This window comes from Aspergillus nomiae (genome assembly GCF_001204775.2).
Source record: "Aspergillus nomiae NRRL 13137 chromosome Unknown contig00270, whole genome shotgun sequence".
NCBI lineage: Eukaryota > Fungi > Ascomycota > Eurotiomycetes > Eurotiales > Aspergillaceae > Aspergillus > Aspergillus nomiae.
This window is the reverse complement of record NW_015378325.1, coordinates 1-23,745: the sequence shown is the minus strand read 5'-3', so window position 1 is coordinate 23,745 and position 23,745 is coordinate 1. Positions and strand designations below refer to the sequence as shown.

The 23,745-nt window shown below is 49.7% G+C and overlaps 6 protein-coding genes across 6 annotated transcripts; 2 read left to right on the top strand and 4 right to left on the bottom strand.

The window, feature by feature from the left end:
* Window positions 1-822: 822 nt before the first annotated feature.
* ANOM_009472 (acetyl-CoA carboxylase ACC1) lies at window positions 823-7,872 on the bottom strand (the record flags this gene model as incomplete). Its single annotated transcript, XM_015554728.1, has 4 exons — window positions 7,667-7,872; window positions 7,419-7,589; window positions 1,449-7,361; window positions 823-1,401 (listed from the first exon to the last, which is right to left on the bottom strand). The coding sequence occupies exons 1-4, from the start codon at window positions 7,805-7,807 to the stop codon at window positions 823-825; spliced, it is 6,804 nt and encodes a 2,267-aa protein (XP_015404336.1). The 5' UTR covers window positions 7,808-7,872.
* Window positions 7,873-10,992: 3,120 nt separating this feature from the next.
* nde1 (nuclear distribution protein NudE) lies at window positions 10,993-12,977 on the bottom strand (the record flags this gene model as incomplete). The annotated part of the gene is made up of 2 exons (XM_015554727.1): window positions 10,993-12,666; window positions 12,741-12,977. 2 exons carry the CDS (start codon window positions 12,975-12,977, stop codon window positions 10,993-10,995), a joined length of 1,911 nt encoding a protein of 636 aa, XP_015404343.1.
* A 1,057-nt stretch (window positions 12,978-14,034) lies between these two features.
* ANOM_009470 (cysteine hydrolase family protein) lies at window positions 14,035-15,418 on the top strand (the record flags this gene model as incomplete). The annotated part of the gene is made up of 4 exons (XM_015554726.1): window positions 14,035-14,141; window positions 14,240-14,635; window positions 14,728-14,858; window positions 14,916-15,418. The coding sequence occupies 4 exons, from the start codon at window positions 14,035-14,037 to the stop codon at window positions 15,416-15,418; spliced, it is 1,137 nt and encodes a 378-aa protein (XP_015404345.1).
* Window positions 15,419-16,781: 1,363 nt separating this feature from the next.
* On the bottom strand, window positions 16,782-17,429 carry ANOM_009469 (TRAPP subunit TRS20; the record flags this gene model as incomplete). The annotated part of the gene is made up of 2 exons (XM_015554725.1): window positions 16,782-17,166; window positions 17,239-17,429. 2 exons carry the CDS (start codon window positions 17,427-17,429, stop codon window positions 16,782-16,784), a joined length of 576 nt encoding a protein of 191 aa, XP_015404338.1.
* An 819-nt stretch (window positions 17,430-18,248) lies between these two features.
* ANOM_009468 (splicing regulator NSRP1-like domain-containing protein) lies at window positions 18,249-21,730 on the top strand (the record flags this gene model as incomplete). Its single annotated transcript, XM_015554724.1, has 4 exons — window positions 18,249-18,655; window positions 18,741-18,969; window positions 19,035-19,580; window positions 20,330-21,730. The coding sequence occupies 4 exons, from the start codon at window positions 18,249-18,251 to the stop codon at window positions 21,728-21,730; spliced, it is 2,583 nt and encodes an 860-aa protein (XP_015404337.1).
* Window positions 21,731-22,465: 735 nt separating this feature from the next.
* Window positions 22,466-23,689, bottom strand: ANOM_009467 (Zn(2+) transporter ZRT3; the record flags this gene model as incomplete). The annotated part of the gene is made up of 1 exon (XM_015554723.1): window positions 22,466-23,689. One exon carries the CDS (start codon window positions 23,687-23,689, stop codon window positions 22,466-22,468), a length of 1,224 nt encoding a protein of 407 aa, XP_015404339.1.
* Between the last annotated feature and the right edge of the window lie 56 nt (window positions 23,690-23,745).

The following is a 23,745-nucleotide window of genomic DNA, read 5'->3' as shown; positions in this document are numbered from 1 at the left end:
TTTTTTTTCTTTTTTGATCCACTTTTCAGTTGCTATCTCGAACTCTATATATCGTCATTCGTGACTCTTGGATCTGGCTCGGCATTCTGCTATTCTGTTCTTACCTTTTTTATGGTTATGATTATACATGAGTGGATGGGAAAGAACTAAATAATACCCCTTTGCGCATTTGTTACATAGTTTCTAATCTCACTTTCATCAGACAATGGGCGATCTACTTCCTCGGGCTTCTATTACTCTCCACTTATCTCTCTCATTCTACTGTGCGATCAGAACAAGATTTCATCGTCTTGAAATTGACGTCCGGAGAAACATAGTTGTACATAGATAGGACTGCGTCTGAATATACTGGATAGTCATTCAATAATCTTTCTATGTACTAAGATTCAGTTGTTGATAAGGATATGCCCCAGCTGATGCTTTGGATTATCCATAGTCTATCTTCTGCTCATTTAAATCCAGGATCGGTTTTTTTTTTGTTTTTGTTTTAGATATTCAAATATTCAAATGCTGTGGTCCGGTGTACTTACAAGCCTAGGGGCCGAGTTGCTACTCTGATATCTTGGGGTGCTTTTGATATTTTGATATTTATTTTTCTAACTAGAATGTACTGAACACATAGTTAAGGAGAAATGCTTAATAACCGACATCAAACACGTCATATGCATCAAAAATCACAGAAACATACATAACATGCACCCTCCAAAAGCCGAACCCCGATCCTTCTCTCATTCCCAATGCTCAAGTGCATGACTTTATATATGATGTAAAAGAAAAACAAAACATGAGGCCATCCACACCATTTGATATTTAATGTAGGATTTAGGACGAAAGGTACTTGAGAACAGCTTCCTTCTCTTCAACAGGAAGCATGCTCAGAACCTGCTGGACACCCTTCAATCCACCGTCCTTATTACCGATAAGTAATTGCGCAACATCTGCAGCAACGGATTCGGTCTTGAGGGATTCAATCTTAGTCTGAATGAGCTTCTTGTTTTCCTCATACCACAAGGCCACACGTTGGTCATCACTCTCCAATTCGTCATCAAGTATTCCAGTCCAGGTGCGCAGGGTATGAAGGTGAATCGAGCGAGCAGATTCAGTAGAAGAGACGTTTCCGGCTGGTGCGGCTGGGATGGCACCACTGCTGGCGTCGCGGGGTGCGGGAGATGGTGCCGCAGCAACCATGCGCTTAAGGATAAGTTCCTCACTGAGACGGCGACGCACACGCCAGTAGAAGAATCGACGTGCGTTCTTCCAGGTGAGCGGCCTGCGAATAGTGTTCTTGGCCTCCATGCGGCCAGCACGATCATGAAGATCAGCAAACTGCAGAGCAATCTGCAAATAGACGGGCAGAAGTTGCTCCTCGCGGGCAGCCATCTTGGTCTTGATCTCCGACAACTGCTCCTTACTGAGCGACGGGTCCTCAAGAGAACGTCGGAGCTCACCATAAGTAGCATCCAGGCGAGCATGGTATCCAACTGCTTGTCACGGCGGTACTTAATGTTAACAATACCCTCGGGCTCAAGGACACCACCGCGAGCTTCCTCATCCGCGTACATCTCCATCTGGTCTGGATTAATTGTAGGATCAATGACGACCCAGGAACCACCACGGAGTTCACCGAAGGGCGGGATGTAGACGAAGATGGGCTGCTCATACTTGACCAAAGCATCGACGATGTACGAACCATACTTCAGAACCTCATTGTACATGTCGCGCTGTCCACCCGAGAAACCTCTCCAGTTGGCCAGGATCATTACAGGAAGCTGTTCACCGTTGTTGAAGTCACGAAGGGCTTGGGCTGTCTTGAAGGCAGAGTTAGGGTACCACACTCCACCGGCTTCGGTGCTGATCATCTCCATCGAGTCTGGGTTGGCCGGATCGGCTGGAGTAACGTTCTCCACCGAGCGAGTCTCAACAGCGATGACACCCATAGGGATACCACCCAGTCGCGCGCGACCAACAACAACGGTACGAGCCCAACCGCCAAGAGCTTCTTCGAAAGACCCTGCGTCAAACAAGCCAGGAAGGAAGCCCTCCTCATCCTCTTTACCGGCAATGAGCCAGCGAGGGTCATAGGCCTGCTTGGAAGGAGGATGGTACTCGATGTCACGATCCCAGTTGTCCGACCAAGGACGGATCGGATTGGGTGACCCCTTCCTGTCAGGAACGAAGGACATCCATTCAACGATCTTCTGCACACCTTCAAAGTCATCATTAGCAGTCATGTGCGAAACTCCGTTCCTGTACATAATCTGCGTTCCACCAAGCTGGAGGTTAGATGTGTAGACCTCTCTGCCCAGCAGTTTGTTAATGGCCGGAGCACCCGTGAGGATAATGGGCTGGCCCTCAACCTGGATAGCTCTTTGTCCGAGACGGACGAGATAGGCACCGATACCGACCGAACGGCAAGTGACCAGAGTAATCGTGAAGATGTCTTCATAAGCCTTGGAGGTGGCACCTGCAATCAGACCAGAACCCTTAAGACATTCAACACCTAGGCCGTCCTTGGCACCGATGATAGTGGTGATCTTGTGTCGCTCTTCACCTTCATCGTTGATCAACTCAGTGATAACCTCCTTCTTCTGGCTCGCGTCGAACTTCTTCTTAACCTCGGGAGTAAGGTAGAGGTACTTGAACCCAGCCTCAGGTCTCTCGGGATCATTCCAAGCAACCGAGAAGTACGGGATCAGCTCATCAGCCATTCCGATACGAGCACCCGAGTTGGCAGAAAGGTAGATACGAGGAATGCCAAGCTTTCTGGCCAGCTCGGTACACTTGTGGAAGAACTTGTCCTCCTGTGGACCAAACGATCCAATTTGGAATGTGATATCGTTGGCAACGATGATGAATCGCCGTCCACGAGGATATTCAGGAGTGCGGGCAGTCACAAGCCAACCCACCATACCGTGCGTGTTCGTACCAGGGCCTCTCGAAATTTCCACCAGATTGTCAGTGTCATCCAGCACAAGTTCGGTGTAGTCGATGCATTCGCCAACGGGAGGGCGCTGCTCCGCCAATGATGGCACCTTAGCGATCGCTTTGGTCCAGCTATTCTGGAAGGCTTGCCGGAAGAGCTCTGGGAAATCGTACACATATTGAGTGCCCATCAGATGAGCCTTGTACCGCTTAGGCTGGAGCCACTCCTTGGTGGGGTATGGCGTGGAGACAGGGCGCAGATGCATGGATCCGAGCTTGTTGGTACCACCAATGCTATGGAAGACCCATTCGCCCTTTTCGGACTTCTTCTCAATGTAGAGTTCCACCTGGATAATGAAACCATAGGTGTTGGTGATGATCACACGCAGAGGGTACGGGGCTCCGGTGGTGGGGTCAGTGCACAGGATACGGATCTCAGCACCAGTAACGCGAAGTCGCCAGAGGCGACGGCCGAAACGATCCAGGAAGCCAGCCAAGGCCTCCTCAACGTCCTTCGGCTGTAGGTTGAACACAGGAGAGAAGTTGATGAAGATGTGGTTCAGATCAGAGTTGTTGTTGCCGATGATTTCGAGAGCATCCAAGATATCGTTCATCAACCGGTCAGCCTCGGAGATCAGATACTCAGCTGTAGGGATATCGTCACGAAGGCGGCCCGGACGCACCACCGCACGCACAAAGTACCGCTTGTCCAACGCCTTGTCACTCTCCGGACCCTTGCCAATCGCCTGATAGACGTGGATGTTACGGTTTTCGGTGAAGACTGGCTTGATCTTGAACTTGGACAACCGACCGAGTTCCAGCTGGAACGCCAGGGCAGGCTCGCTATGACGGATGCTCTCATCCTCCTCGTAATTAGGTCCTCGGAAGGTATAGTAGCCTGGGTAGATGCCATTCTTGCCACAGATAAAAGTCACACGGCGGATGCGACGAGCAAGCAACTCATCCTTGACATCAGCCAGAAGTTCATTGATCTGAGATACAATCTGTGTGTCGTCAAGGTCTTCAACATCACGGACAGCAATATTGCAAACACCAGTCAACTCGCTGTCGCTTTCAATTCGAGGAGCCGGTCGACGCTTGCCCTCCAGCGTGGCAAGAAGGCCATTATCAGAAGGCTTCTTTGCCTTTGAGCCAGCCCGAGGGAAGACCTCCAAGGCTCTAGGCAGGTATTCCTCGGCATCCTCCAAGTACTGGACTGGGAGAAGGACACCCTTTCTGGTAGGCTCGTTGCTTCCATCATTGACCAGGTATGACATGTCACTGATGGAGTTCAGCCTGCGGAAGGGATTGCTCTCCGTTGTTGGGGTGCTTGGAGTCGACGGGTGTGTCGACGTGACACCGCCAAACTCAGGTTGTCCGAGCTTATCAAGCGTGAAGTCCCACGAAAGCAGTGGCGGCTCGCCGGAAGAGTGATACTGAATGCCTTTTAAGGTGTATGCACGGTAGGCACGGCGAACATAAACCTCGAGAGCAGCCAGTGTGACCCAGGCATCTTGATGCACGAAGAAACGAGGCAGCACATCGAAAACAGTGTACTTCGAATCAACGACCTCCTTCAGCACGCCGAAATCGGGTTCGCGATGGTCCCAACCGGTCTCACCGTAACGCGACTCAACAACCGAGGAACGTAAAATTAGTTCCATTTGCGAGAGGCGTTCCTCCAGAGAGGGAAGAGCGCACTGGATAAGAACTTCACGTGCCTTCAGAGTGACCTTAGCGGCAGATCGGGATTCAAGTTCTGTGAGTTTCTGGAGAACCGGCTTGAAATGCTTGCTAACGTTGCCGACGCCAGGTTGGTTGGGACGGTACATTGCCAGAATGGCAAGGATCAGGTTATTCTTGGCACCAATGCGACTATGAGAGAGTACAGTCTGGACAACGCTGAGAATATCATCCTTGTGCTCCTCTCTGAGTTTCAGGATAGCATCTTCGTCACGAGTGTTGCGACCAGAGAATAACTTCTCCACTTCGTAGTACTGCTCCAAAAGTCCAATAAAGACATTGAATTCGTTGGTCTTTAGCCCATCGATATACTTGTTGATGACTTGCTCCAGAGGCAAGAGAGTTGTTCTCAAGATTTCAGCGTCCGCGGGATTGAGGTTTTCTTCGACAAATCGAGTAATAGTCTTCTGAAGCTGCTTGGCCGGGAATTCAGTCTTACGGGCGCGTGCACGATCGACAACATTTTGAAGCTGAGTGTCTAGTCTCTGAGGCATACGAGAGTGCAGAGCAGAAGATTGAGCATTCCACTCTCCATAGGGAAGCTCGGGATCCCGAAGAACTTCCACAAGCTCCTTGAGCGTGGTACTCATGATTACTTGGTTATCAAATCCTCGCAGAATGTTCTCCAGGATGCTATGGAGTAGGAAAAACCTCTGAGGAGGCTTGTTACCCACAACCTGTGGGGGACCAAGATCCGGCAGCTGCCCGGTGAAAGGTTGGGCATGCTTGACGCGGGAAGGATCATCCAAGGCGAGAATACCGAGGATATCACCGGCCTCCAAAGTAGCACCGGGCTGTTTGATCAACTGGACAATTCCGTCTTCTTGAGCGATCAAAGGCATGTACATCTTCATCACCTCGACTTCAGCGAAGGCCTGGCCAGCCCGGACGTGTTCGCCATTCTCCACAGTGAACTTGACGAGCTTGCCGGGGGAGGGCGTGCGGAGCTGTGTTGGGTCGTTCTCTTGCTCTAGCAGGCAGGTCTTGCCGTCGACACTGAGGCGTGTTGCGGCCGCTTCCTCCTTCCAGTAGACGTTGTGGCTGCGACCGTTGAGGAGGACCAACAAGCCACCGTCGGCCAGCGCACGGACGCCGACGGAGCACTTAGATCCGTTGATGAACAGGTGGTAGCTGTCCAAGCTTGCTCTAGTAGCGGTGAACTTATAGCGCAGACCTTCGTAAATGAAATCAACAGGGAAAACGGTCTTCAAGACGTCCTTCGAGGGCACTTGGCCCTTCTCGAGACCCTTCCGGTACTCCTCCACACCTGCTTCGCTGGCCTGGTGTGCCTTTGTAACCGCACCACACAACACGGCAACAATGGGATCAGGGCGTTCAGCAGTGAGTTTGTTGGTGATCAGCTGATCCAGCCATCCAGTTGTGATTGTGTTGTCCTCGAATGCAGGGGTTTCAAGTAGCTTAATCAAGTACTCGACGGTCGTCCGGAAGTCACCACGGATACTCAATTCCTTCAAGGCGACAACCATGTGTTTCCGTGAAGCGGAACGATTCTCGCCATAGGCGAAGATGTGACCGAACTGACTGTCTGAGAAACTGTGAATACCTCCGGCTGTACCGACAGAGAAGTAACCCCAAACATTGGACGAACTGCGGAAGTTCAGTTCGTGCATGGTACCACTGGAAGGCTTGAATCCCTCGCCTGGATCTTCGGAGGTGATACGGCAAGCAGTGGTATGTCCCTTGGGTTGCGGGCGACGCTGCGTCTTGTAGCTTTCTTCGTTGGAGAAATCGAAGTCAATCTCGGAAGATGTGTTTGGGTCCACACCATAGAGCAAGCGAATGTCGCGAATCCGGTGCAGGGGAATACCCATAGCAATCTGGAGTTGAGCAGCTGGTAAGTTGACCCCCGAGACCATTTCAGTTGTAGGGTGCTCGACCTGGAGACGAGGGTTCAGCTCCAAGAAGTAGAACTTGTCATCTGCATGTGAGTACAGGTATTCCACAGTACCTGCTGACACGTAACCAACCAGCTTTCCCAGACTGACAGCTGCACGCTCCATTGCTTGGAATGTTGCAGGCTTGGCGATTGTTACGGGGGCCTCTTCAATGATCTTCTGGTGTCGCCGTTGGACCGAGCAATCTCTGCCGAACAAGGAGATATTGTTGCCATACTGATCAGCCAGCAGCTGAACTTCCAAGTGGCGGGCATTCCCAGCAAGCTTCATGATGAAAATCGGGGATCCGGGAATTTCATTCGCGGCGGCATTATACAAGTTGACGAAATCTTCTTCACCTTCAACCTTACGGATGCCCTTTCCTCCTCCACCTTCGGAAGCCTTGATCATCACAGGGAAACCAATCTCCTTGGCTTTCTGCAGACCTTCCTCCGGCGAGAAGGTGCAACCGCGGTTGTAAACATTATCTTCAACAGTGACAATGCCCTTGTCATCAATTTTCACGTCGTCGACACCAGTTCCAGACCACGGGATGCAAGGAACACCAGCGTGTTGGGCGACAATTGTGGACGAAATCTTGTCACCCAGTGAGCGCATGGCGGAGGCCGGTGGTCCAATGAAAATGATCTTCTTGGGAGAAGCAGCGAGCGACTCAGGTAGGCGAGGGTTTTCAGAAGCATGACCCCATCCAGCCCACACGGCGTGGACATCCATTCGTTCGGCAACATCAACGATCAGCTCAACGTTCGCATAGTTGTTGTTATTTGTGCCCCCCGGAACCTAAGAAGTCCGTTGTCAGCGTAAACATCGCAAGATTAGCTCTCAACCATTCCATACCTCAACATATTGGTCCGCCATACGGATATAGTCTGCATTTGCCCGCAAATCTTCTGGTGTTGCCATCACCGTAAACTGAATCGCACGTTCATTGCCGAATGTTTCGTAGGCCCATTTCCGGACCGAACGGATTTCTTTCACAGCTGCGATACCATTGTTGGCAATCAAAACCTGTACAAAACAATCTTATTAGCTTCGGCTATTTCCTACCGATTCACTTCCTAGGCCACCGTCGCGGACGTGCTCACCGAAGTAATCACTGAATGACCGCCATGCTTGGCCACAAAGTCTTTTACACTGCTCGGTGCTGCAGCTTCGAGGTGGTTACCACCGATAAAATGTGAGGGAAGGTTGTGTTGGGCTGTCGAGGTTCCGTTGGTGAGGGCCATGGTGAAATCAGTGAATTATAGATTATACAACTCCCATGCGAGATATCCAGGTGAAATGTCCAGAAGAGTAGAGGTATGATCGAAGTAGAGCTCAGGACGTGATCAGCGAGGAGGAAAGAGGACTGTAGAATTGCCTGGATCGTAGTGGTACACGAGCTGAGTAGGGGAGATTAGAATATGATAACGTAAGAAAAGACCCTCTCTGGAGAAGCAGATAAGCCTCCACACGGTGTCAGAGGAAAGAAGTCGTCAGAAGAAAGAGGGGGCCGTAATAAAAGTAATACGAGAGGGGTCCCCTAGCTGTGAGGTGAGAAAGTAATGTCAGCAATCAACTCGGAGAGCGAAGAGTCGGCAATATGAAAAAAACGAGGACGGAGATGGAAATGGATAAGATGGACGGCCTGGGGCGGGAAACGTCGCAAACGGCAAGTGGCAGTTCTGGGAACCGCGCAGGGAACCAGGTACGGAACGGTAACTTCAAGGTACTACGTATCCATGTACCGTAGGTATGTACTCCGTATCTCTGTACCGAGTGTAGGAGGGAGGCTAGATCTTACCGCTAATTACCACCTCAACAAATATAGTAAGGGATTGAATAAAGAAGACAAAGGTGAAAGAGGTCCGGAGTATAAGGAGAAAGCAGGACAGGAGGGGAGAGAGAAGGGTTATATCCAATCCCGTCCTTATTTATTTTTTTTATGTTATTTTTCACTTTTCATTTCTTTTCCATTCTCAATGTCTAGTTGTCGAGAACCACTAGTCAAGAAGGGGTTAAGATCAAGAAACCTGAGTAGGGGAAAAAAAGATCTGTGGGTCAGCGCCAACTTGGGAACGACACCCCAACTTCTTCCCAATGCGCTTGTTGGGCCCCATGACGTTTACTTCCCACCACTTTTTCTCCTTCATCAACATTCTCTGCGATCCAATCAGCTGCCCCAAGTCCACGGCGGAACTGGCGATGATTAGGTGCCAGCCAAGTTTGAGGACTCCATTCCAGACCCGATGCCAATCAACGTATCGTGATTACTCTTGCCCTTATCTTAGTGTGCATCTGTGATATATAGTTTGGGGTGTCCGCTCTCACAACGATCACCGCCTTATGACAGCAACCCCAAGAAGATCTTGCAAAAAAGTAAAAAAAAATAAGAAAAATAAAAAATAAGAGATTCGCGAAAGAGAGAGAGAGATAGATACAAATTCATTAAGATATCTCCAGTCTCGGAGTCATGAATCAGCCAGGCAAGAAAACCTGTCAAAGGTCCATACTAAACATTCAATGCGACGAACATGGGTCTCGGCACTTGCTGGATGCCACTTGTACGTACTCCGTATGTCGCATTGGTCACCAGATCTAAGTCCAAGCCCTAGTGATCTAGAATACTAGCACGGAGTATGTTGGTCTATATTGGTCTACCCCTATAGCTCTATATCTGTGCTCTGGATGACAGTACATGCCTTGGTACCAATATAACTTCCAACGATCCCATATATCTGTTAAACTAACATAAAGAAACCCCTGGGCGAGCCAAGGGAAAAACAAATGGCGAGGACAAGACCAGAATCAACCTGATGAACAACGTGACTATATCGACTTGTGAATTTTGCCCTATGAATACCTATTCCGACACGCCTCAGTGATCAATACAAGGAGGAGAAGAAAATGTCGTAGCGCGAGACTTGTCATGTATTCAAATGACAAGAGCGAAAAAAATGAAACCAATGGAATGCAAGAGAAGAGAAGAGAGAGAAAAAGATAGTCTCCTAAAAAACAAGGAAAACAATTCAACCTACATGCGGCGCGGGACCATATTTGCTGACGTGGAGCTCCTTCAAGTGAAAGAGTTAAAAAACCTATACCGAGTATATACTCCGTAGTAGGACTAGACCATCAAATCCATCCGAACCAGGCCAAGAAACTTTTCAGACTTGGACAGAAGCTAACCTTATTTGGACAGTGTTGACGTCTGAACCCAATCCCGACCAATCTCGGGGTTTTGTCCCGTTGGGACCGAAATGATCGCCCTCATCAAACCCTTCCGCTAGTTCTTCATATTTGCCCAATACATATTATCCGGGGCTTGTCTTCCGAATACCGACGGGGCCCGACAGTTCGGTCTTCGGAGCCTCTATCGCTTACACTTCTATCACTTCTTCCGGTACTTTTACATAATTTGAGAATCGAGGATCAGAATATTCGAGAGAAGGGTTCACCAATAGCGATGACGTATGTCAATTTCTAGAAAAGACCGGTGTAACTGTACCTACGATACCTGGGCTCTTCTCCGTTAGTGACGGGCTTATTCCGAACTCCACGTGATGCAGATAGACTTATAAAACCGGGCATATTTGTGGTACTACCCCTAGTCAGGTAACCAGAATGGAACACATCAATTGCCAAGCCGTCGCCGCGTTGCAACTGTCAACGCTATACCAAATATGACTTGTCATCGTACTTAAACTCCGGTATATGATTATCTCGTGGATCCTGCCTGTTCTTGTTGGTCATTACTTTTTCACCACACAGCCCTATGTCCGCGACCTTCTATATTCCATAATAAAATAACAAAAGAAGGATGGGAGAGATGGTGCTGCTAGAGCCCCGTGTTAGGTGAAAGTTGCGACAAACTACCATGCTTACAGGACCATCTCATCAAACTATAACTGGGTATTGTCTAACGCCTAGGGCAACACAGTAACAACACAGAAGAAATATACAGCCAAAAGAAAAAAAATAATGCTGAGTCACAGCTTGGACGCCGATGGGGCTCCCTGTAGGGAAAACCCCCGGCTGTTAATCGAAGCGCCATCAGACCGGATACACTGCCAAACTCCGCCTTTCACCGAGACTGACTGTACAGGTTATGATGACCAAAATGTGGTATAATCGCAGCAGTAATGTCCAGGGGAATCCTTGAATCTATGAACAACTGGCCCAAAAACAAGTCCTCTCGTTGTACCCAAACCCCTTGTGGGAGCTTGCAATGTTGCAAAAAGGGTAGTGATTAGGAAATAAAAAGATGATAAAAGGGACAAGGAAAGATAAAAAAGATATTGCAGTCTGAATGGTAAACTGAAATGTATCAAGCGCGCGTACAAGCCGTGAAATCGTGACGCCCTTCGGAGTTGCCATAATGTGTATCAAAGGGTAAGCAATGGAAGGAGGAGGTGGAAAATTCACATGGAACTTAGAAAGTTTCGCCCAAATCGGTGGTGGTCTTAGTCTTCGAACTGGGTGGCCCCATGTGACCCTCCCGTCGATCAAGTCCCGTACTAGTGCGAAGGCTTCGAGGTGCAGGGATGGAGGGGATTCCGCTTGGTGTGCGCTTCTTGAGCCCATTGGGGGTGGAAAACGAAGGAAGACGAGTCTCGCGGGCCTCACTGATCTTTGCCCGCATAGACATGTGCAGGGAGAGATCTTCATCTTCGTCAATATGAGACATGCCATTTATGGGTACATTTTGTCCCGCCGGGTTGCTAAGTGATGATCGCGGCCGCCGACTTTCAGTGGTTGGATTTGTCGAGTAATGTCCCAATGGCGTTTTGGTCCGACTCTGACGACTTTCAGGCCGAGTCGAAGGTGCAATACTAGGGTGTGTGCTGTGGCTGAACGAACTGGAGTAGCTCGTGCGGCTGCTCGGCCGACTGTTAAACGATGGTCGACTGGTTGAGACATATGATGAGACACCGTCGCCGTGAAGTGAGGAACTGAAGCTGCTGCCACTCAATCGTTTACGAGGTTCCCTGCGAACAGTAATCGTGGAAGCAACAGGACTCTCACTAACTATGGACCCGGAGCGAGAAGAGACCCGAGACGGGGAGTCAGAGGGTGCCGGGAGTTTGGATTTGGCCGACTGAACCCTTTCTTCCAGTTTCTGCATTTTGCCAATCAGACCACGAATTTGATACAAAGATCCCGACTTGGGCATCCCAGATGACCGAGTGCTGTTGTTATTGTTGGTAGATTTGGATAGACTCGGACTGGATCTGGCGAAACCCGGGCTGGGCCTGGAGAGACTGGGGCTAGGCTTGGAAAGACCGGGACTAGGTTTGGAGAGACCGGGGCTGGGCTTGGATAGGCTCGCGCGGGAAGTAGCCGATGAAGTCGAGCGGCCATTGCTATGTGCTGAGGACGCTGCGCGAGAGTGTGCGTGGGAGAGTTTCTGGGTCCTGGATCCGTGCAAAGATCGAGAGTTGTATGATTCGGAGCCAGAAGCCTTCTGCCGAGGGAAGCCATGCAAAGATCGAGAGCTATATGACTCGGAACCAGAAGCTTTCTGTCGAGGAAACCCAGGAGTCGCATTGATGGACTTGCGCATACTGGTGGACGACTCGGATATTGGCGGCGACGGCGGGGTTGCAGTCGCCGCTATTAATGACGTCTTCATTGGTGTAGTAAAAATAGGAGATGATACAGTCGATGGTCCTGGAGAACGGTCGAATATCTCTGGAGTCTGTGGTGTTGATGGTGTGCGATGCAAGGGAGCTGGCTTCCTTCGTCGACCACCGTGTGATTCCGCATTCCGGAGTTTCTCTTGTATAATCTCGGTTTCGACCTTCAGCTCTGATAGCTCAGTACGAAGGTGCTGATTCTCAATTCGCAGATTCTCTCGTTCCTGTTCTCCGATTTTGATCTCCTCCTCTAGCAATACGCTTCTCTCAATCGCCATGTTGTATTTCGACTCCAAATCCTCCAGGGACGAAGTCGTATGACGGGCCTGGCGTTCATAGTCATCGTTCGCGACTTCGATATCACGTAATTTTAACTGTAAAGTCCGGTTGGCATCTCGTAGTGTTGTTATTTCCTTCTGCAGGGTATTCTGAGCGGTGTTGGCTTCTGATTTGGATTGCTTGTACTTGGTCTATAAAAGAGCGGCGGGTTAGCACTCTAACGGCCATTTTAGAGGGACTTGAATGAGGCAGTAGCTCGGCTTACCTTCCACTCGTCAACCTCGTATCTCAAGTTGTCCACCTTCTCTTTCAACTGACGCTCGCGCTTTTCAGACGCCTCAATGTCCTTCTCCAGCTCCGCCTCCAATTCACGGCTGGAGGACTGAAAGTCGGCCAACTCAGCTTCTAGCTGTTCATACTGTTTTTTATAGTGTGCGAGCTCATCCCGGCTCGAGCTAGTCCCGTTGGGTCGAGAGGAGGTGGAATCATCGGCCGATGGCATTATATCCGCGCCGGCAGCTGACGCCGGGGAAGGAGGCGCACGTTCCAGCGAACCACGTCAGAATATGCCGCTGCTGAAGGAATACACACTCAACCAAGTCGTTGAATGATATTGAATATTTCACAAACCCCAGCCCGAGATCATTCACAGGAGCCAGCGTCAACAACTGGGTGTCCGGTCGTAATAGTCGTGGAGGGGCCGAGGCGGTGTCGCGATAGTCGGGTTGCGACAACGACGTTCGGGCGGGAAAGGAAATAGAAGTAGAAGTAGTAGAGAGAAAAAAACAAAAGAAAGAGAAAAGAGGAAAAAAGGGCCACTGAGACTGTTTCAGTCTCAGTAACTTGACTTACCTGTAGGCGTCCCTCACAGAGGGGCAAGAGGGTAGAGGGTCGTGGGCAATGTTTTGGGGGGGGAATGAAGTAGAGGTGGTGATGCTATCCAGATGAGTGGGCAGCAGATGCTGGGCCGTGTCCACGGGACAACAGTACGGGCCCATACGGGAGAATCATAACAACCAATACCACTAAACTAGATTTGGCCTAGCACTATAACAATTCGATTCCACCGCCTGCGGCTGTGCGTCTTCCGATGATGATCTGTGAGTGACGGACTCTCTGGGGCAATCGAATGCCTCTGGCTTGTCTGGGGCCTGTTTGGAGATAGAGCGATTTCTACTTGGATTGTGCTTGGGTGAGTTTCTTCATCTCTTGTCCATCCCCATCATTCGGACTAGCCCGGGTTCTACCTCTCTCAGCCCCTGTTGCCTTGAACTTCCCCCCCCTTACCAACAATCTATTGTCCTCTTGGAGATCCGCCTCCCGGCTGTCTCCAAAGAACGTTCGCTATGTCCACGCACGATTCAGCTCCCGGTTCACTTCATATACTATGGATTGCTTCCACGCACTTATTTAGTTCAAGCCTCCGATGTGCTTCATGATGCCCCGTTTTTCTTTTCCTCGGCTGAAAGCCTCATTGTCGCTTTAAAGACCTTGCCGACAATGCTGACACTTCGTTTCAGACCTCCTCTATCCTACAGAGATCCACACGGTTGGTTATCATGGCAGACCCCACCGACCTGAACCTCGACGCTCCCAGCGATCTTCAAGATATTCCAGAGATGTCAATGCAACTCCTTCCACCCCCCGAAGGAACATTTCCTGACAAGTGAGTCTACTCGTTGATCGTCTACTTGGCTTGGCGGCGGAAATCCCCGCATTGGCATGATTGTGGAGTTGTATACTTATGCTGTGTGACATATGAAGGGCATCTCTTCTTGCAGCAGTGCAGGCACACGGAAAAGCGCACGGGTACAATGTTGTAGTCAAGTCTTCCAGTACTCCCACCGAAAAGAAACCTGGACGGACCGCGAAGGTATGGCTCAGATGCGATCGGGGCGGACACTACCGTCCGCGCAACGGCCTCACCGAGGAGACGAGGAAACGGCGGCGAACGTCGCGGTTGATGGATTGTCCATTTATGCTAGTCGCAGCTGGAACTCCTGGCATTTGGACGCTGACCGTTCTAAACCCGACACATAATCACGGCCCAGTTGTCGAGAAGCCCCGGCAAGTTCCTCATCACAAGGTTCGAAAGGGCCAAGTCGCGGCGGCACCGTATGATTGGCCGCATGACGCGACTTTAACACCATATACAACTGCGTTGGTTATTATTGATATGCAAAAAGATTGTATGCACTCTCATCCCTCTAGATCCTCTTATGGATATCGCTCTCTAACGAAACGTATCACAGTCTGCTCGCCAGGTGGTTATATGGAATATCAAGCTATGATATATCAGCTGCCCATGCACTTATTCCTAAGCTACAACATCTCCTGAATGCGTTCCGAGCGTCTGGGTTTCCAGTCTATCATACACGCGAAGGTATAGTAGTCACGTACAGCCCCAAAATTTGTGTGTTCCAGTAGCTTATCTTTATAGGTCACCGACCCGATCTCTCCACTCTCTCAAGTCGGGAGGCGTACCGGTCACGGAATAACGCTTCCGGGCTTGGGATTGGGTCCCAGGGCCCATTAGGTCGTCTCTTGATCCGGGGTGAGGTTGGCCACGACACTGTCGATGAACTGTATCCGATTCCCGGGGAGCCAGTCATCGATAAGCCTGGTCGCGGGGCATTTGCCCACACTGACTTCGAGCTTCTTCTTCGGAATAAAGGCATCAAGAACCTGGTAATCGCAGGAGTGACGACTGATGTCTGTGTCTCTACCACTATGCGCGAGGCGAATGATCGAGGGTTCGACTGCGTAATCTTAGAAGACGGTACGGCGGCCAGTGAGCCTTCTCTCCATGTGAGCACGATTGAGTCGGTCAAAATGGAAGGTGGAATCTTTGGGGCGATAGCCAAAGTCGATGACATAGTGCACGCTGTGGAAAACTTCAAGAATAGCACCGTGAAGAAGTTGGCTCCTCAGATGACAGTTTAACAGTTGGTTTGGTTAGGCGTTGTGATGTATTTTTGAGCGTTTCCTTTTCCCGTTTTTCAAGCCATGGGGTTTATCTTGCGGATACTTTTATTTGATCTACATGTTAGCGACACGGTCGAGATTAAATCTCACTTGAACCATTCGAACGCGGGTCTAGACTGTTGAAAAACCGACGAATGAACACGGTTTATGCATGGCTTCCATGTGAAGTAAGAATAAACCCACTGGCATGTCAGCCTAGCACGCAACTAGCACTGATCGCAGTATCTAAAGTTTCTGCTAAGAGCTTACTCCATTACTAGTATTACTGGTATTTACTATTACCATGGATATCTTAGGGGTCTTACTAACCCAGTATAGAAAGCGCAGCATGTGATCCGCAAGTAAACAGGATCTTTTAACCCTAAGTTCACCTCGATCTAGATCTGTTCCTTGTCGGGACTATAGATACATTTACTCGGAATAAACATCCCACTGCTCTGGTGAGATTAAAAACTTACTTCAATGTGACTAGTATATATATATATATATTTTGTGGTGCTAATACTCAAGCCTCTCAAAATTCCAACGTGACGCCAAGCGTGGGCACGTATCCTACTTGGTAGATAAATTAACACCCTTTCTCCCAGAGACAGTATCCATGTTTTCAAATACGAACCCAATTCCAAACTCAGACGACATGTGAACCTAGGCAAGCAAGTATAGTTCTACAGTTTTCGCACCTGTAGTAGCTATTTTTACATACACGCAAATCGCTCTTTAGCGGACGAGTTGACACGGTAGCCAATATGACCAACTTCTGGCATGAGTGTAATTCAACTGCCTAGTGAGATTGTTGAGTATACGGTTCTACCAGTAATAGAATGGGTAGATCTATTAGGTTTCAGTCTATCAAACCAACTTTGAGTGAGTACCATGGAGGACGGTAGGCCATTGACCTCGGCCGGATGTATAGCATGGGGCATTGCTGATCATATATATAATGTCAGAGGAATTGACCAAGATCTCACCAAACGTCCACGCCCACACTTTACGTTCTGCCATCCTGGAACGAATCACTGCGCATTAATTGACCCTGTACATAACCCTGGATAGCCACGAAATGAGTGTTGGACCTCCGCCAAAACACAATCACATGTAAATAGATCCATAATTCCGCAGCTTACTTTCACCAGGCGTATATAAGGCAGAATCGAATAGCCATCGGATTGGGGGCCCCTCTGTTGAGATTTTAAATAGAACCTAACCATTGACTCCCGAGAAATATACACAAGTAGAATATGCTCAAAGAACAGACAGGTATAAGCAGCAAAGTGGTATTAAGAAAGCGGGAAATATTGAAAGAAAAAAAGTAAGGGAGAGATTACAACCATTTTCTTCCCGCAGCCGTAACCTTTGACCTGAATACGGGACTCTTAATCTCCATTCCTTGCCTGTAAAATGGGCTCATCACGGTCTTGACATAATTTTCGTAAACCTCGTTCATGAATTGGCGCACGGCCTCCTCGGTCTGCGGGGAGGTTGGGTTCGCCCCGATTGAACTAGATGACGCGCGACTGGAACTACCACCGCCAAGGGCAGAGGCCGAGAAGCTTGCTCCTAGTATTGAAGAAGATCCGCTTCCGGTAGAGGAAGTGGAGGGGAGTTGAGGGGGTTGATGTAAGAGGAGAAATCGGGCGCCGGAGGGAGCGAGGAAGGCGGAGATGTAGGCTGAGGCGGGGGGGTAGGTGTCGATGTGTTTTAGATACCTTCATATCTTATGTTTTAGTATGCAGCCTATGTCAAACCAAGCCAGTAAGAAACGCAAAGAAGAGACATACAGGTTCCCATTCATCCACTGGGCTTCCTCAACAATGTCCAGACTTGAATGGATGATGAATTGGTTCATGTATTGTGCGGTATCCGGATATCGGAAGCGGGCAATTCCATCGCCACCACTTTTGGAGGTGCCAAAGGCGATGTTAAACAGAGGAACATCTGTGGGGGAGAGAATGGTGAAGTAGTAGGACATTTGTAATTGTCAACTTCGTTGGAGTTTGGTTAGGGGAACAATGATGATATACGGAGAGTAGATAATGGGACGCGAGTCACGTGCACGATAAGATAACCCTTATCGACGTACGCATCCATATCTACATTCGAATGACGGTGGGTATCTGCATTCCCCTTACATTGCTGGCAACGCGTCGTCTATGGCAGGGATGGGTATTAATCCCAAAGTATCTCCACTACCCTGTGTATCAGTATCTTGATAGCTATAGTAAACCTACTACACTTTACCCTACGATGTGTGACAATCTCAATCTGAACATGAGCATACCACATGCATGAGAATCCTGAAAAAAAGTCACAATAAGACGTCATTACTGCATATCATACGGAAGTAAAGGGAAGAAACAAACATGCTGCCTCTGGACCGAGTTTGTGGTCCTGAGCGACCCACCAATCTAGTGACTCTAGTCCTCCCTGGCTTTGATGCTGTCCTGGCTATCAGGGACAATTGGAGATGTATAAAAGTGGCCCAAATCGCCCTTCCTCGAGGCGAACTGACAGAGATATTCTGGAATCCATTGAAGTATATTTACTTATCCATGGTTGCTCCATAGATCATATTTCACCAACAAGCCACGGGGGTCATGACTAACAAGCCGGCGCCTCAGCTCTCAAGTGACTCGTGCCGAGATAGTGCCAGTGGTAAGTATAGGCTGAAAGCTTAAAGTCTTTTCCACCCCCTTGCTCTCATTTTCGAGCGCCGGTTGGTGCCTTGTTAAAAGATGTGGAAGACAGACAGCTCTCCTTAAAATCTTTTGGACGCCGAGACACTTCTCCGATGCCGAGCGGACCCCGAACCAACGCCAGCGATAAAAAGAAGCGATGGAGATGGGCACTTAGAATCTGGGACTTAGTGGTTGACCAATGGTTTCTTATTGTCATGGGCATCCTGATTGTCTTCGCCTCTCAGGTGCAGGTGCCAAAACCCCATCAGCCGCTAAAGCAAACCGTTGTCAACTATGTAGCGGTTTCCATCATTTTCTTCATCAATGGATGTACACTTCCTACTCAGGTCCTAGTCGAAAATCTGAGCCGCTGGAAAGTGCACATCTTCACTCAAGTGCAATGTTATCTCCTGACCTCATCGATCAGTTATGGCGTCGTCAGCGCCTGTGCAACCGACAAGCATTTTATGGATCCGGCACTGTTGATCGGAATCATCATCCTGGGGTGTCTTCCTACCGCGTAAGCCAACCCAATCAGAAGTCTACGGTGATAAATTTTCTTTCTACTCTGAAATAATTGCTAATCTGAAGGCCTTGACATAAAGTATCTCCTTCAACACTATAATGACCCGAAAGGCCAACGGAAATGGAGCCTTGTCCATCGCGCAGTCGACCATTGGGAGCCTTCTTGGTCCATTCCTGACGACAGCTTTGATAAAGCTCTACACCAACACTGGCGCCTGGTACACAGACTTTCTGCCGGAGACCGAAGGATTCACCGAAACCTATCGATATGTCTTTAAGCAGCTGGGGCTTTCGGTTTTTGCCCCACTGGTATGTGCTACATTCCCACATTAATAGCATGTGATTTGTTGATGCTAACATTTTTGTATGACTAGCTGGTCGGGCAAATCATAGCCAGCGTGTTTCCACGCCTGGTGAAGACAGTGTTCGTAGAGTGGAAGATGAGCAAATTGAGCTCCTTTGCATTATTAGTCATCATCTGGAGTACTTATGATGGCGCATTCGAGTCCGATGCGTTTTCCGAAGTTCGATCGGATAACATGGTGTTTGTCGTCTTTATCTTGATCGCACTGTTTCTGGTGTGCATTGCCATCGCCATTCTGGTCTCATGGCTATGGCTCAGCCGCGAGGACACAATAGCTGTGGCATATCTGGTGCCCACCAAAACGCCGGCGATGGGTGTGCCAATAACAACCATCATGTTTATGGGGCTTCCTGAAGCCGCTCAGTCTAGGATGAAGCTGCCCATGGTCATCTATCAGGGAATCCAAACAACCCTTAGTAGTTTGTTGACCATCCCACTGAGGAGATGGCAAGCTACTGAGTCTGCGCGGCGCCAATTGGTGCAGGCGGAGACCTTGGAACTAGACGATCAGTCTCAGGACACAGGCTCACATAGGAGACCTGCGATTAACCGATCAGTCAGTACTATCGCATGATTGGGCTAGGTGATACACTGGGCAATATTGATGCACACAGCTCGGCGATACGAATTATTGATCAGATATAGCAGATTAAATGGAATGTGAAAAAGATCCGCCATCCTTTCCATATATGATAGACGATGCTCGCTGAACGGGATCTAGAACGTTACGCATCAAGCTACTACTGGATGGCCTTTGTTCCTGGGAGCAAGAAAGCGGCATTTCGACATCAATACTAAATGACCGTATGGGATCTAACTACAAACATGCATCTTGCTGCTTGATTACATTACTTCTGTTCATATTGATTTGTACACTCACTTACATGCGGTTCTGCCCTACAAGTGATTGTGGATAAGTTCAAGTCCACATACTCTCACAGCTCCCAATTGTTAGTCTCCTCAAACACACACTGCTTCCAGCACTATTCATACAAGAAAACAGTTATGCAGGACATTCGGATCTAAATTGTAGCCTTTCTGCCCAAGTGTAAATTATCCCAGAGCAAATAGTCAGTAGCCAAATGATCTACCTGCCCACAAGCACAGGACCCATTATTCAATACTCAATACAACAGGGACTGGATCGATCCAAACAACGCACCAAAACCATGTCCATAAACCCCAAATGAGATCTATACGATAAGCCCCAACCCCGGTAAGATACCACTATCACCACGTGACCACAATCATCCAGAACTGAGCTAGGTCCAACCTCAAAAGAAGCCAACACGAACCATCATCCAGCACGCAGAACAAACCCTCCTATCCCAAAAATGCCGCCCCCAACGTTCTCCTACGGCCTCAATCTCGCTAACAAAAAACAACCAAACGCGCGCCCCGGCGCCCGGGGCCCTTGGGCAAAAGCGCAAGAAAACCATATTCGACTCGGACTCGGACTCCGAAAGCAAAGACACGGGAAGCGGGGAAGTTGAGATCTCCACACTCGGTGGACTAGAAGAGACGAAACGCACCTCGGCCTCATCGGCAAAGCCATCTACGACGGAACCTCCCGCGAAGCGCAAAGTGCCATTCGGGGGAGGCGCAACGGGGAAACCGAACGTGAAGCCGCTGAGCAAGAGTTCTATTTTCGCGGATGACGATGAGGATGAGACGATGGAGCAGCAGACGGGGGATAGTGGGGCTTCATTTGGGTTGAATACGAAGAAGGGCGGTTCCGCAGCGGGGAATAAGGAATATGTGAACCTGTCTGCGATGCATAGCAGTAAGAAGCATGCGCAGGATGCGGAGGAGCTCGATCCGTCGATTTATTCTTACGATGCGGTGTATGAGAGCTTGCATGCGAAGCCTGGGAAGGAGAAAGCGGCGGCGGAGAATAAAAACGAGGGTCCGCGGTATATGGGGTCTTTGTTGCGGAGTGCGGAGATCCGCAAGCGCGATCAGCTTCGCGCGCGGGATCGGATGCTGGCTAAGGAGCGGGAGGCGGAGGGCGATGAGTTTGCTGATAAGGAGAAGTTTGTGACATCTGCGTATAAGAAGCAGCAGGAGGAATTGCGGAAGATGGAAGAGGAGGAGGCGGAGCGGGAGCGGCAGGAGGAAGAGCGACGGAAACAGAATGGAAGTACTGGTATGGTTGATTTCTACAGGGACATGCTATCTCGGGGTGAACAACAGCATGAGGCTGTTATGAAGGCTACGGAAGAGGCTGCACGGCGGGTGCAGGCTGGAGAAGCTCCGGAAGAAACAGAGGATCTCAAGGAGAAGACAGAAGCGCAGAAAGCCGAGGAGCTCAATGCACAGGGTGCCCATATTGCCATCAATGACGAAGGACAGGTTGTCGATAAGCGACAGTTGCTGTCTGCTGGTCTCAATGCTGCCCCAAAACCCAAGCAACAGCCCTCTGCGGCCACGGCTGCTGCTGGATCGCGCGCTTCTGCGCCAAGGTCCCGGTTCCAATCGGAGCAACAGAGCGCTCGAGCTGGCCAGCGCGCTCGTCAAACAGAGATGATTGCTTCACAACTGGAAGAGAGAGCGCAACAGGAAGAAGCGGCCGAGGCAGCACGGCAGAAAGAAATCGCAGAGCGCAGCCGCAGCCGCAAGACCGAGGGAGATGTCTCGAGCGCAAAGGAGCGATACCTGGCAAGAAAAAGAGAACGAGAAGCCGCCGCGAAAGGCAAGGGTGCCTAGCCCTTCTTCCTTCGCTTTTACTGTATAATGTTTCAATTACTTGGGAGTCACAGGGGTTATGGTTGCATAAATGAGGCGTTGGACATGGTATTGTATATGCGTATAATAGATGTATGATAAATGCAAAAATCAATATTCTTCCGATAAGAGTAAGCAATCAATCTGCAAAAGACAAATGAGAGACTTGCCCTGCACATGACCACAGGATCCGTGTCACCTGAAGCATGTCAGCTTCTCCTTCCATCTCGCATCGTATATTCAGTACTCTACAGCGCAGTACAAACCAGTCTCAAATACTCATGTTGTTATCAAAGGAGCACATTCAGCCCATGGCCCATTGAACAAGCATAGTGATCTCATAGACTTACTAGGCAGTTCGACCGCATAATCCAAGCCCGAACAGCACCATTACAAGGCTGTGATTTAAAAAGGGGCTCTGATAGACCTTTCATATCTCGCATTCTACAGTGTCCCCGTGAAAGGAATGTTACCCCTAGTGGCAACAAGGGTGAGTTGAGTCTTCGTTGAGCAACAGGTTGAATTAAGTGAATAGGTAAGGCATATCTCATAGACCCGAAATCAGAATCATCACTCGTTGCGCATTCATGAAAAAGACTGAACTCCTAGATGCTTTATGCTTTGGCTTCCCTTTTCGTCTATGGAGATGCGAGGTGCGTATAGTAACTCAAATTCAAACGCCAAGGTATACCAAAAACGCCTAGTGAATCACGACAATTATGCAGTTAGGGCAAAGCTCAGGCCCATTATACCCATTCCCGCGATGGCAAAGCCGATTGAAATCCCCCGGTTGTGGGTCAGTCCCAACCCTTCGCTGAACAGCTGCAGGGCCACGGAGGTCATGACCCCTGCCGTAGCTGCGAACATGCCTCCGTATACGGCCCAGGACGAGTCAGCATCGCCCCCGGGGCTACCGGTTCGTCCGGTGCCCCAGATCCAAAGGACCGCGAGGCCTGCTCCGGCCGGTTGGCTGACACCGCCCAGAAGGCTGGACCAGAAAATCGCTTTGCCGCGTGATTGAAGGGCGAGATAAAGAGGTAGTGCCATGGCGAAGCCTTCGCTGATATTGTGGATGAAAAGGGCAAGAAAAACGGTCAGACCAAGTTTTGGGTTAGCATGGTTGGTAGCATAAGTGATGAAGCCCTCAGGCAATTTGTGAAGAGCGATCGCTATCGAGGTCTGTAGACCGATAGACAGGAACGCATTTTGCGGCACATGGTGGTGATGCTGGCTTCCAAGCACTTGCGTTTTGGACGTGCCATCCGCATCTTCCGCAGATGGGGGTGGGTATTCAGATAGTTCATTACGAGGGGTGGAGGAAGATGAGTCTCCAGATTTGTGATGTGTGTGGTTGGAGGTAGTCAAGCCTTCTTCTGGACCATCCACCTGGTCAATGTCCACACGTACAGGAATGACATGGACGTCAGTGTCATCCGCGACAGAGATCTCAGGGGCAATCAGAGTCTTGGAGCATTCGGCACCACATTTCTGCGAAAAGCCATAACAGGGACCGTCCTTGTCGCAGTGCGTTTTGATGCCCACCATACGACTTAGACGCCGGCCCAAACGTACGCGCCAAGTTCCGGCAGGGAAAAAAGCAGTGTGGGGATCTTCAGATCCCGCGTGTGGCACCGCGGGACTGGATTTGCTCGCCCGCGCTAGCAAAGGAGTCCGCTCGGTCCAGCCATGATGATCTTCTGAGTGATGAGCATGGTGATGCCCGTGGTGGTGACTGTGGCCGCGCTCCGGGTCGGCAGAGTTTGCATCCGGCTCATGACTATGAGCACAGCCGACGACGTGGGAGGGAATGTAACGATGAAGAAGCGCAGATAGGAACCGAATAACAATGACGCCGGCCAAGAAGAGACCGATCAGGGAGTAGGCAGCGGCAGCGGGAGACCATCCAGCACGGGTGAGGTACTCTTGAGAGGTAGGTAGCATGCTATAGAGCGAAGTGAAGAGCTGTCAAGGTTAGCAACGGCCGATGAAAAAAAAAA